Source organism: Diadema setosum, chromosome 14, assembly GCF_964275005.1.
Source record: "Diadema setosum chromosome 14, eeDiaSeto1, whole genome shotgun sequence".
Lineage (NCBI taxonomy): Eukaryota > Metazoa > Echinodermata > Echinoidea > Diadematoida > Diadematidae > Diadema > Diadema setosum.
The window spans coordinates 36,923,188-36,937,826 of record NC_092698.1 but is presented as its reverse complement, the minus strand read 5'-3'; the positions used below and the strand labels follow the sequence as shown (position 1 = coordinate 36,937,826).

The following is a 14,639-nucleotide window of genomic DNA, read 5'->3' as shown; positions in this document are numbered from 1 at the left end:
TCAAAAATCCTCAGATGATGAAACTTTTGTACATTTCAATTGAAGGATGGAAGTTTAAGAATGAACTTCATCCAACTCTGTCACACATGTAGTCTTTCTTGGGTGGATATCGAACATGTTCACCAACAGAGAGAATTCATGTGTAATAATGCCCTCATGAAGCATTAGTCAAAATATCTAATAAGAGTACTCAGAGTAATCATACTTCAATGAATACCTGTGTGTGCCTGCCTAAAGCAATGGTGGGTTGATACAAATCTGTTTTACTGAAAAAAAAAAATCACAAAGGGAAGTATATTGACATGTCTGGAATACACATGCAGAGTCCTCCACAGTAAAAGATATGGATAATGTAGCTTTTATATTCCACACAATATGTGGCACTCTCCTCTATCTTTGTAGGTACACTGTGCATTTGTCACCACTGACACAGACCAGAATATAGTCATCGGTGGTTATAACAGAATTGTCAGCCTTAACTGAAATGTTTGGTTATTTCAGGAACAATTACCCGACACAGACCTCCCAACCATTCTGAATTTGGAGGAAAGAATTTGAATTTTGACCATTCCTGGCTCTTGTTGTAATAGGATTCTCTTTGTCTTTTTATGATAATTTTACTACACATCCTATGGGAACTGCTCTTTTTCCCCCTTTTTTAGCCAAATCATTTCAGTCAGAATGGTTGGGAGGTCTCCTGATTTATTTCCATTAGAGAAAACAACCAAGTTTAGTCACTAATGTGAATATTTTCTACCGAGACAGTGTTTACCCGATACATTTCCTTGTGGAAGACATACTTCTACATGTATCAGCATTTCTGGAGATTAAAACAAAACAAAAAATAAATAAATAGATAAACTGAAAATGCGGTACATCTTTGATGTATTGTTGGGATAACCCTCGCACCCTCTCACGATTTCCACTCTTTTCAGGATGAACGTGACATTATATAAGATTTTAAAAATATGAAGGTTTAGCAAAACCAGGGAAAAACATAGGTCTCAGAAGGGCTGAGAATTCATCATCCACCAGGTGGAATATGCCAGCAATATATTAGTAATATGACAAGGGTCTACCAAGGAACTTGTCTTGTTGACGCAATTTGCCAGGATAACAAGTTGTTTTGGAGTACTGGTGTTTTGAGAGCAATAGCGTAAAATGATTTAGATTGGAGTAAATGACTTTTATTCTTATGGCGCCCTCCCGGTTCAGTAGTGGGTAGTTAGAATGTTGCATGATGATGGACATTGATCTCTAGATTCTGCATACATAAAAATCAGTGGATATCTATCATGCCCTAGCACAGTGGCGGATCCAGAGGGGGGCGCACCGGGCGTGTGCCCCCCCCCCCTCTTTATTTTTTCTTTAAACAAAAGAAATAAAAAAAATGGGGGGGGGGGGCTCTTGCGCCCCCTTTAATTTTGTAAAGGCGCCTCCCCATTACGGAAATCCTGGATCCGCCCCTGTTGCAGTATATTTCCTAGCCTTTTGCAAAGGCAGCTTGCTATAATTTCAGCACACGTACACAGAAAGAGAGCCATGGACTTGCATACACAGCACGTGGCCGGCGAGCTGCAAGAGTAGCTGGCTCCCATCCGATTGCTGTGTGCGTGCGAGTCCACCTCCTGCCATGTGCGAGTCCATTAAGAGACGACTTTGCAAAAGGGTTTATATTTCCCAAGTTATTCATTCTCACAATTCAAGATCAAAGGATATTGCTACAGCTGTATGGCCCAATTTGTATTTGATATAAAACATGACAAATTAACCATGACTGGATAGGTTCCAAGAGATTGCGATAGCATCAGTATACCTTTTTGGCTAATATTTCTTATTTTCGTCAGTTCTCAACAGCAATTGTGTTACCACAGCATTTTTTCACACTTTCTTATGTATATAATGTGTCCATTTTAGAGCCAAAACTGACAGTTTCTGCAAGTGTATGAGAACTGTTTTTTGGCTGTTGTATGTGCACACTTTCACACATTTCACTGTTCTACCACCTGACCACGCTTCATTCTTATATCATGCAATCTGTATCTGCATATCTTTACCATTCACACTTACTTGTAGCATACCCTCTTTGAGCTCTTAATTACGCTAAAAGACACCATGGAAAGTATTTTCCATGCATGCAACACTCCTCCTTTAATGTGAACAAAAGGCATAGATGGCTGTGAAATCACTGCTAAGACCTAACAAAAAAAAAAAATGTTTAGTGATGATCTTGTGGAACTTTTGTCTTTCACGACACTAACAAAACAGGGTAATACTTTGAGGCAACTATACATAATTATAACACATCTTGTGTAGTAACAAAGTATTGCATAATTATAACAGCATACAACCGCAGTGTGTACAGATGAGGTACCCACCAGTGTCTTGCCTAATCAGGGACCATTCAGAATGGACATTCTCAAATTAAACGGATAAATGGAACAAAACTTGATAGTGTGGAAAGATGTTAGTGGTGGATTGCATAGTTTGAGACAGGAAGCATACAGTTAAGTTTTGAAACAAAAAGTATTCACAACAATGTAAAAGTTAGCTAGACTGGAGTAAAAGTAGTAAAGAAATTTGTCTTACAACAGAGACATTTGTCACTCATGAGAAAAGGCTAAGAATTTAATGATTTTGTATACTATCTCCCTCAAATTCAGCTTAATCATGTATGAACAGATGCATTCTATTTTACATACAAAATTTCTGGCACTCCTTATCCCATTCGACATAAATTCGTCACACAAGATTTGAAGCTCAAAAAAGACATCAGTGAAACTACATTGAATTCAATGAACTTAACTCATTAAACCCGATTCTTGCTAATTCATTGATCCAAGTGTTAAGAAGTCTAAACTCGAGAACTGTTATGACTGAAAAGATGGTTTTCTGGTTAATGGTCTAGTAAAGGGCACTGACTCAATCTCTATCTATTGGTATTGTTTTACTGTCTACTGTATTTGCTATTTATAAGCTCTTGCAGGGTAGTCATATACACTTCCATGTAGCCAGTTAGTGGAAAACAGAAGAAAAATCAATCAAATGGTAGAACTACGGATCAACAAAAGCTAATAAAAACCACTCTCATTGAATTCTATCCAAGTTTCAGACTTGGATAGCAAAATTACTCCCCCACTAAGCGGCAAAAATGGACATAGAAAAAATGCTGACCTAAATCACGTATTTCCAGGCCACCTGGGAAATTGACTGCTGTGATTTTGTGTGAGTCTTATAATCCATGGGCACATTTTGTGACAGTGTATTGACTGATGATGTCTGAGTCCCATTTTGATACCTTAGTCAAATCTCCACCCTTAATGGGATAGACAATTATGCGTGCTGAGGTGATCAACAGATACATGCAATTGCCATTTTTTTAGATTAAATGTTTGCAATGGGGCATTTTACCACAAACTTTGTCAACATGTCGTGTAGGTACAATGTAGAACCATCATTCAGTCTAAATATGATTTCAAACAAATTCATTTCTTACTAGGTCATATACTGAAGCGGAAAGAGAATAAGATGTTTGGTGAACACAATTGACAAACAAGCTATAGACTGTGATGAAGACTTTTGTTCCCATATGTTCTGGACAACTTATCCACAGTGTCCATACTTTTCAGTGAACTCTGTAAATCTGTCCAGCTCGGCATGACTGATGGTGCTATGGCAAGATGACAGGGCCTTCAGGAAGTCCTCGATGGTAAGCTGACGTGGGCGCACTAGATCTGGTGGAAGTCCAGTCAATGATTTCTCAATGGCATTCAATGCACTCGAACTGCATGGGGTAAACAGTCCGTCTGCACAAAAATAGTGTAATATCTTTAACTAATTTGTGTTCTGAAACCATGCATCAGGAAGGAGCTTCACAAACATTAATCCATAAGGCCAAAACTTCTAAAAATGGTTGATCTATATCTGTGAAACATTAAGAAATGTAATGAGACATTAGTCCTATATTTAGCCTATTTCTACTAGTACATCAAAATGACATAATTTTGTTTGCCTGTCAAAAAGAAAACAAAAATATAAACTGACAGCTTGTCTCAAGACTGTTAATGGGATTGATTTCTTGAGGCCAAAGTTTCTAAAAATGGCTCATAAACATCTTTGAAACATTACAAACTGCCTTGATTCTTTCCTATATTTACCCTACTGTTTAGCCAGTAGTACATCAAAACGTATAGCTCATTCAGAGACTGATGTGGGATTTGCCCTTTTAATAGAATATTCTCCTGGACATAGGGTTTCCTTTCATTGACTGGTCACAGTGGTTGCTTGAATTTTTTGGTAACTTCTCTAAAGAAAACAACAACCTCAAAACATTTGGGATAAACTTTCTCCAGAATCTATCTCATGGTGATCTAAATATTGGGTGATATTCTATCACAGAGAGTGTGTGTAAGTATTATTATTACTTGGTCAAGGCATGCCCATATTCTGACATTACTTCATCATATAAATAGATAGCGAAATATGATGAATCTGGGTAAGAATGTGTTGACTTGTCCCTAGCAAGACCACAAACAGACAAGGAAGAAATCTTGGTAGAACAGAAATAGACTGGGGAAAACAACAAGGTAGATGATGCAGCAGAGGAAGCATGACATGTAAAGAAGAAGAAGGGGGGGGGGGGAAGAATTGCAAATAAACAGCTGTGCAGTCCTCTGTCCAGATTAAAGTTCACTTGAACTGTCCCTCCAAGCAAGCCACATTCTGTGTGCCCATTCAATGTTATGTGATTCTGAGCTCCACAGTCAATTACTTTTAAGCTGAACTTGTTCAATCACGATACCTGCAGTACTCATGAAGTGATAATATAAACAACTTGCCATTAGTCATTACGTTTTATATACTTTTTTGTTCATATCAGTCAGCTGTCATTTTAATCATTGCTGCCCATTTTAGAAGTAGTATAAGTACTATCATTATTATCATTATTATTATTAGTACAACACTGTAGTAGTAGTAGCAGCAGCAGCAGCAGCAGCATCTTGTAGTAGTAGTTTATTTTATACCATAAAAATGTTGCCAGAATTTTATTTGTTTTCAGAGATCAGAAAAAAAAAAAAGAAATTTCATTTCACTTGCCCCCAGGTATACCACTTGAGGGTTATCACACTCTGTGATAGCACCTTGGCTACCCTATCATTTCTAGCTGCTGAATAACCTTCCACTGTAATACCTTCTGTCTCAAACCAGTGGGTAGCTTTCTGAACTTCCCGAACAGGTTCATACATGGCTGACAGGATCAGGTTAGACAAGTCGCTGCCAGAGTATCCCTCTGTGCTGGCAGCGAAGAGCTGCAGCTCTCCCTCAGAGAATTTAATGCCTGAAGATTTGGTGTGAATCTTGAGGATGTCCCTCCTAGCATTGCTGCTTGTATAGGTATGTGTTGGTTATGCAATATCAATACAATGTTGAAATTAATGTTCCTCTCACAAATGGTATCTACTGAAAGAACACAAGAAGGTTGCCTACAAAAACATACAAAACTGACTACACGGATCTGGCAATACTATGTGACTTTAAAGAACATTTACAAGGAAAAATTTGCATTACTGAAAAGACAAACAACACACAGGGTGACTGGCTAATTCTCACTATAATACTAATTCACCTTGTTATGATCAATATGCTATATACATGTATTACACTCTTATTTCAAGCAGTCATGATTTACACAAAGAGGTGGTACACAAAAGGGTTCAACAAATAAGAAAAAAATATATATATATATGAACTTAGTTGCGTATCCAGGAATTCCGTAAAGGGGGGAATGCACATGCCCCCTCCATTTTTCTTTTTATTTCTTTTCCTTTCACAAAAAAAAATAAAAGGGGCGCGCACCTGGTGCGCCCCACCCCCCCCCCCCCCTGGATCCGCCACTGGAACTGTGTACACATGACTGAAGTAGAATTAATCCACACAACACATGCATATAATTATGCTCAATAATGCTAGCAAACATTCACTCTCATCATTGGACACAAAACAGGTGAGCAAAAAAATCTGATTTTTCATTTTCTCTCAACGCAATGAAATCGTCTTACCACAATTTTTACTTATTTCATCATATTTCTATCAAGCTATCAATTAAATGATTTGTACACTATGGTAGCAATCTGTTATGATTAATATCTTTGAAAACCTGGATCTCTTGAACATGACTAGCAGCAACAAAGGTATTCAGCCTGTAGATATTTTACAAAAGACAAAACAAAGAATTCCACACACACCTGTCCGGCAGAGGAATGTAGATTCTCTTCTGGAAGCGCCTCAGGAATGCAGAGTCCAACTCCCAAGGACGGTTCGTAGCACACAGGAGAAAAATCTTCTCCACAGCAGCAGCATTATCGGCACCTTCCATCTGCCTCAGCAGTTCAGTCTTCACCCGCCTCGTGTGCTCTTCCTCCGATGAGCTACGGCTTCGGCATATACTATCAATTTCATCGATGAATATCACCTGCACAGCAGAGTTTTGAAAGGGGTTTATTTTGGTTTGTTATTTTCACTTGCTGCAGCAACACTATGCAACACATCTGTCTTTGAACCTCAGCTTTGAATCCCCCATACTACACGCATTCTTGACAAGACCCAACATTTCCAGCATGTTATGTTATCTATCCCCAATTCCTTCATAAAATGCATATGTAGCCATAATCTTGGTAATAACATTCCAGTGTCCAGTTTGCTGCAATTATTTTACAAGTCTAGAAACACAGAATCAAATTACTGTGTGTTACTAATCAGAACACCCAGAGTGTGCCAACTAATCTTTTCCCAGGTCCTTTTTATCTAAATTATAGTATGTCCCTTTTTAATGTCAATCAATATTATGCAAAATGTGTATTTAGGGACTTAACTTTCTAGAATGTTAATAAAACTGGTTTTATTACCAGAAAAGATAAACTGGCTTTTTTTTTTCTAAAACATCAGTCTTTGATGGCCAACTGAAGGGTCACATTTCCTAAAAGATGTTATGATATAGCAATTCTAGCTTGAATGACAGCTTCTTGTAGCAACATCCAATCAGGAAGCAAGATTCTTGTTGTTATCATCACATTTGCCACTGCAGATGAGTTGCTATCATAGCTACTTCCTATGAAATGGAACAGACGTTTTGACAAATGCTGAATGATGCAGTTCTGCCTTATTCTGTCTACATAACATGGGAAGATGTTCTTGTTGACAAAAGGGTGGACATTCTGTACATATACCACAGCACTGACAGAGAGGTGTGGACTGGTGTAGTGCACAAACACAGCTTTTAATACTATCTCCACTCGACGACATGCACTTGTGTGTATTTGATGTCTCACCAAGAATCGCATAAGCACACCAATATTTACAGAGAAGCTCTGTAGCACCATAACAATACATTACTGTACTCTACTGGAACAAAATTACGACTGTCATATTTCAAACTGATACTTAAAACGTAATGCCAGCTTCTCTATGCTGGATCCATCATCACAAACATATCTAAAGATATGAAAGGCATCAAAAGGGAAACATACTTACTGATCTTCCTGTCTGCTGTATTGCGTGCTGAAACAGTTCTCTGATAATTCTACAAAGAATATGAGACAAAGGTTATCTACACAATTATGTCTATGATATTGTTCAATTATGCACTCACCCAAAATGGACTTGTCCTTGTTCAACCGACTGTTTTGTTTTCTGGGAATCTTTGATACATTTATCCCCTTGCTATGTGTCATCATGGAGCAATTCCTTTTTGAAACCCACTATTTTTTCACCCCTCTCCTTGCTACACTACAAGGACAATACATGTTACAACTTTGATGGCAAAGCCTCATCTGACCTCACACAAGATTGACAAGAAAATCTTAGAAAAATGGATAGTTGAGGTGATGATGTGAAATCTGAAAGGATGATAATTGCAAGGGGGGGGGGATTTTGGGCAGACCTGCAATCAACAATCAACATTTCTCCTAGGCTCAAAAACAACAATTAACTTAAGTTCTATTGACCACAAATAGTTTTTCTACAGCAGAGATTGACATACCCATTTCTCTGCTTAGTCTTAAAATTTGATTACTTCACTAAACTATATGCCATATGCCATTTTACTGCATTTCATTTAACTTTCTAATGTTGGGTATTTACTAAAGCAAGTGAACCAAGTATCAACTAACAGGAGTGAATGATATACTGTATGCTTTTGTTTGTGTGTACGTTAAACAGGGGAGTTTGTTATTCAAAAAGGCATTTTCACTCAAGTGCTGATTATGTCAAAGGACAGAGGAGGGAGTATGTGTCACTTTCTATATGTACCATGCAAAGCATATTTTGTATATATCATTGTAAATAGATACTGGTAGCAGAGCTCGTACACAGTTGTGCAGCTGGCAAAGGTTAGTGTCCAACTTACTTTTCACTCTCTCCAACCCAGCTAGATATGAGGTCAGCACTGGAGACACAGTAGAAGGTAGAGTGAATTTCACTAGACACAGCTTGGGCAAGTCGCGATTTGCCTGTTCCAGGTGGTCCATACAGCAGAACTCGCTTCCATGGTTTAAGTCCCCCTTTTGAGAGAAGGAAGACAAGACAGCACATCAAATAGTTAATCAGAATCTGAAAAAGAAAAATATAATACAGTAGATCATGAATGGCAAAGATGTGTTTTTTTTTTTTAACCCTATCATATTCTTGCTGTATAGATGCTATTTGAAGCAGAACATTTATTTTTTTAATGTTTTCTTATACACCATGGAAGACATCGAGGCAAGGAGATGATTAGGCGGGTTACCTGTGAAGAGCTGTGGGTATTCTATGGGCATCACTATGGCTTCTCTTAGTGTCTCCTTAGCCTCAGCAAGGCCAGCCACATCTCTGAAGCTGATGTTCCCTTGCTGGATAATAGTGTCTTCTATGACTGCTCTTCGCTTAGTTTGCCAGTGTTCATTACCTTTTTCCCCTGAAGCAAAGTAAAAATAGACATTATCACTATACAATTATCACTATACACATACAATGTACCTACAAATATTAAATCCTATGAGTTTTTTTGAAATGCATCTCTTTGGCATAATACCATTCCATTCTGTGGCCTCAAAGTAGGGTGCTGGCACACAACGGAAAAATGAAAAGTCAACCAAAGATGATTTGATCTCATTTCAAGATGCTATTTAATATAAATTGCTTTTGGGTGGCCCAACAATTTTTAATGGCCCACTGCAACTGGGCCCCCGCCAATATTGAGCCCTGCATATATACTATAACCTTTTTTTCTTCTTTTGCATACCATATATAGCTTTTTCTGACTCAGCAGAAATACCTATTTTACCCCATACCAATAAGGCAAATTAGTATAGCACAAGATGTAGGGAAGCTCTTGCTTTTCCAGCCAAGAGAATTGAGAGATGCTTGGTCAATAAGACATTCAGACTGACAGCAATCCACCCATCAACAGAGACTTGAACAATCTGGAAAATATCTATTTTCTTTACTTCTTGTACTACCTTTCACATGAGCAGGAGTATGCTGGCTGCCATGATTACTGCTGTCCACCTTGGTTCTCTTGGTGTGAAGTATCCGAGAAGAATTGCATAGACTAATACTCAGCTGCTCTAGAGCACTCTACAAAACATTCAGAACATATGGTTTCAATACCTTTGATAGACTGATGAAAAGTTGTATGAATCAGAAAAAAAAAGGGGGGGGCAGAAATTATACCTCTACATTGAAGATGCCCATCCAGGATTGTTAAGTAAAGGTAAGCTAATTTGGTATGAATTATCATTTTTGTTTAATGTTGAAATATATTGCGTACTATAATGCAACAGTATGAACCAGCAATAATGAGGTCAGAATGGCAGCACTACAATGAATATTTTCTTCCAGAAATGCGAAGTACTGGTAGAGGTCAGCTCATTTATGAGTACAGTGTAACTGTAAATCATAAAGGGGTTACTGCCACATCTAGGTCTTGAGGTGTCGTCATGTCAAGCTTTAGTCGAGATATGTCATTATTCTCATGGAAGATGGATAGTTCACTACTCTCATACAGCAATGTACAAGGATACAACATTTGCAATACAATACTTTGGGGAAATCGAAGAGTTTGCTCATGACTGCTTGTAGAAATAGCCTGTTTTCTCAGCTTTCCACTCTCTTATCATCTGTCATTTTAACAGCCCTCATGGGGAAATCATAAAATCTCTGTGTCTAATATATCGGATGTTGGCAAAGATGAGCACTTCTCGAACACTTCTCAGTTCTTGCTCATACAACTTCACTCAATTTTGTTCTTTGCATGTGACACCAGCCTACATCTTTTCTGTATTTTTGCAAATATTTTGAATAAATCTTTGAGATTCTCTGGCCCTCCTCCTTCTTAAACTGTTACTGCATACAGTAGGACATGTCAGCCTCATCATGTCTATTACTATCATTGTTATGTCATTATTCCTGTACACTTTGAAAAAAATCATCACAAGGGGAATTGGTCATGAAATCAGAAAACTATAACACAGCCAAAGCATTGCTCTCTGCAGGCAGGGCATATCCATGAAAGAGAAGTTTAGATTACAATATGAATACCATGTAGCAGCATGGGAAAAAAAGAACAAAGATACATTTTTAATCTGCATTTAAAGTAAAAAAAAAAAGATAAATAAAAAAAAATCAAAACTCTTCAATCCTTTCAAAAACAATACAACTTTTAACCTCGCACCTCAGTATGACTTCATCTTGTTCAGCACTGCCATTATCCACAGAGTCTTTACATCATACACAAAGCAACCATACAGTCTCAAGAACTTTAAAGAGTGTTGACACATGAAATAACAATTACCTGGACATCATTATCATCTGCGCAATGTCATCTGACCTCACAAGGCACTATACTTAGTCGATACAGTTATCACTAGTTGTTTGCTTGTTTGTTTGTTTGTTTTTTGGTCACATAGGAGGTCACATTTGAGGAGAGATCATGTGCAAAATACATCCAGATTTTATTTGTCCAACCAATACTTGGGTAGACACAGGTACCTTTCTGAAACTATTCTCCTCCCGGTTCTTCAGCTCATTGATCAGGGCTAGGCAGTTGTCACATCCAGCAATCATGGTGCTCAAATCCACACAAGTTGTCTTTTGACACTCTTCAGATGCTGTTGATAACCTTAAATTTCAGTTTGGTTAAAAAAAAGAAAGATACAGATTACCCTCTGAAGAATCAAGGAAAACATTTTCAGCAAGATATCAAGTGCTAATATCTGATCAAGATTTACATGAATTTCCACCAATTAAGTAATTAGATACCACAAAAAGCAAGTATAAATTCCTTGCAATGTAACTTATCATTCATAACTTTCCTATCTTATTCTTTAATCTAGATGAGGGTGGAAGTATCATTTACCTGCAGTCTGGGAGACACGCCCACCAACATTGCATAATTCATCCATGCGACATACAAGGCGAGCCTTGCTGGCACTCATGTAAATCAGGTTTGAGACAGATGTCGCACTAAACTTCTTCAGCAGTAGACATGACCACAAAATTATTGACAGCTAGAGAAGTTGACAAATATCTATTTCACTGATATCATATACTTTTAAATTCTGGCAACAGCAGTATGGAAAGAAAACCATGTTTTCAAAATCTGTGACACATCCAAAAACCTCACACTTGCAGCACATACAGTAGCATACATGCAGGACAATTACATTAATAATACATGTTGCAAAACCATGGTACATCTTTCATCAATTTGCTTATCCTAAAGTACCATAGGCCTACAATTTCTTTTGTCAAGGGAAAATCATAAGAGATGAGAGTGTTATAGATCATTGAAGTGATCTCCTGCAGATGTGAACATACTGAAAGTTTTGATGAATGGATGAATTACCAAAACTGTGAATAACTTACCAGGCTGCTGCATCTACTAGGTAGAATTGGAGTAGCAGTCACATAGTAGAGAATAAAAAAAGAAGTGAAAAATATGAAAGATTTAACATGGCAAAGATGCAGACACTTTACTGGTAAAGATATACCAGCAGTGCCTGTATAACATACTTACGTTTTATTTATTTTTTATTTTTTAGCTAGTTATCAAGTAATAATTCCTTTTCAAAATAGTAAAAAATGAAACATGTAGCAAAATATATACCATGCTAATTTCCCCTTATGGAGCTGAAAGGAGACTTCTGGATGATATTCAGACTTTTACAATTGAACACATATGAATTGGTTTCAGTAAGTAGGCCTACTGAGTTCCAGAATCTATGGTGTTTGGGATGGAAAAACAAAAATGGTTTCAAAATTGACAAGAACTCACAAAGAATGAGGATAATGACATCTAGCAGCTTCACATAAGAATGATTTGGTACCTAGGTAAGCAGAACAAAGAAAACATGCAAAAATTCTGCACAGGAGGACTTGTTGAGCAAGTGGTATTGTATGATAAAAATGCTACTTTATTGGAATATGTGAGCCTCCAGATGTCCTATGTCATCACCCTTGTTCAGTGTTTTAGGTTTTAGGTTTTAGGTTTTAAGAGGATTGGTTCATCTGCTCAAGGACCACAAATTTATACATCATATTACATGGTGGTACTATCAATTCATGGTCACGTGTACCACATTATGCTAAATGATTCAATTATCTGGATTGTCCCTTTAACTTTCATGAGGTGTGTAGTTTCTATAGTAATTTTAGTAGTGCAAACATGGAGAACAAATTGTAGAGTATTCTATGAATACCTTTGATCAATGTACAAAGCACTCAAAGCAAAGTTCTGTAGAATCTAGGCCTAGGCCTATATGAAATTTGCTGCCATTAATCGCCGAGTAGCAGTACTTGAAGGAAGGTGTCACACTTGTAAATGGTTGCACTCTTTCAGCCAGAGAGCAGTGAATTCTCGGATTTTGATTACAATCGGAATAATATCCTTTGTGCTGAAACTGTTGAGATGTAGCCATCTAGCTACAGGGCCTAGCCCCCCTCCCCCAGCGGGTCTGGTTTAGATATACAATAGATTCTAATCCAGTTTGCATACCACCTGTGCCATGGATCTCATAAATATAGAACTCTTCAGGCTCAGGCCTGGATCTGTTGTGTATTGTCAATTGACTATATACCCTCTAGGACCTACAAGTTTTCAGTTTGATTTAGACTAGAAACGGTCTAGACTCTACGTTACTGCCTAACATTACTGGGCGTCATCATAAACAAAGAGATTTAGGCCCAAGTTGTCAGATCTAATTCACACGGTTTGAGTCTAATGCTAACGTTAGAGAATCTAGATCTAATTCAGGTAGAACCTAGGCCGAAATGATGTAGGACTAGAACCTCTAACTTGTTAGATATCTTGAGTTAACGTTAGTTCTAACGTAACGTTAGACTCTGGAAAAGTCTCCAACGTTAGACCTAACACATAGGTCCTAACGACCACGTGTTAACGTTAGAAATTTAGAAATAGAATGTAGGCCACTAGGTCCTATCTGCACATCGGCCTGTCCGCAAGTGTAAAGTCAAGCACTCAAAGAATCTCTAAGGGTTAGGCTAGGCTGATCACTGGTAGACAACTAAACAAAAGGTAAATGTCCGAAATTGATGGGGCATGATTTTAAATACCAAGCCTAAAGTTAGAAGTCTTTACTTTTTAAGTAGAATTTCTAGAGTCTACTTGAATGATGGTATTGTGAGGTGATATGTTATTAATATTATGTAACAACTCCAACTCTTTTAAGTTCAGCACGGCTAACTGTTAGTTAGTGTTTAAGTAAGACAGAGAACTATTCTAACGTTAGACTCTACGTTAACGTTAACGTAGCTTACCTTGATAATCCTTGACAAGATCGACATGAAGATAGAGCGGCCCTGACATCTCTGAAATTGCGGGAAAAAAAAGGAGTGAATGAATGCAAATTCAAGTTAGACCACTCTAGGGACTATGACATAGGCCTACTGTCTGTATCAACTTCACTGACTCCTCACTTCTGTTCAAACTTCAAGTAAACGTGTGTCTAACGTTAGAGATTGCTTTGTGCTTCAAAAACTGACGACGCAACCTTTGACTCTATGCAGGAAATGCCGCGGGCATGGCAGGACGGACCCGTGACCGTGGACGGTGCGCGGCCGGGTATATGGAATATCCTACATGACACACAGCTACAGAGAGGCGGGAGATTTGATATGAACTGGCAGACTGACAAATTCCGGGCGTTCAGCAGCAAAAAGGGGAGGGTAGGTGAACATGCGGGAAGTAAGCAAAATACAGGAAGTGGAAATGAGGAAAAGGCGATTTCTGCTGGAATTGCTCTTCTGCATGTGTGATCGGCAGACGGGGGGGTTGTTAGGGCCCCTACTTGTTTATTTGCAGAAAACAAAGGAATGCATAGAGTTTAACTACTTGGGTTCCCCCCCCCCCCACACACACACACACTCTCTCTCTTTTTTCACCCTGGAAGTTGCACCAGAAAAAAAAAAAAGTGGTTAAACTTCGTTGGTTTTTATTATCATTAGTATTATTATCATCATTTTTATCATTATTTTCTCTTCTTTCTATTGTTGTCCAAAAACTCTAAATGATGTGTGTTCTACAAATATTTCTGTATTAACTTAATCCACACAATATTTCGGTTTCCTTTTCCTTTAACAACAGT

General features: G+C 37.9%; 2 protein-coding genes across 3 annotated transcripts in view; one reads left to right on the top strand and one right to left on the bottom strand.

The window, feature by feature from the left end:
- Positions 1-1,722: 1,722 nt before the first annotated feature.
- Positions 1,723-14,160, bottom strand: LOC140237669 (uncharacterized). 2 transcript variants are annotated; one of them, XM_072317594.1, is made up of 10 exons: positions 13,813-14,160; positions 11,902-11,914; positions 11,026-11,155; positions 9,495-9,612; positions 8,783-8,950; positions 8,405-8,558; positions 7,531-7,579; positions 6,246-6,472; positions 5,192-5,382; positions 1,723-3,806 (listed from the first exon to the last, which is right to left on the bottom strand). In XM_072317594.1, the coding sequence occupies exons 1-10, from the start codon at positions 13,859-13,861 to the stop codon at positions 3,604-3,606; spliced, it is 1,302 nt and encodes a 433-aa protein (XP_072173695.1). In that variant the 5' UTR covers positions 13,862-14,160; the 3' UTR covers positions 1,723-3,603. The 2 variants fall into 2 exon arrangements, with proteins under 2 accessions (XP_072173695.1, XP_072173696.1); XM_072317595.1 differs by lacking the exon at positions 13,813-14,160 and adding an exon at positions 12,143-12,225 and having other exon boundaries at positions 11,902-11,917.
- Positions 14,065-14,639, top strand: part of LOC140238329 (uncharacterized) — a 57,435-nt gene continuing 56,860 nt past the window's right edge. Inside the window, exon 1 of the mRNA XM_072318263.1 lies at positions 14,065-14,220. Within this exon, the coding sequence (XP_072174364.1) occupies positions 14,065-14,220 (156 nt within the window). The remainder of the gene's footprint in view (positions 14,221-14,639) is intronic.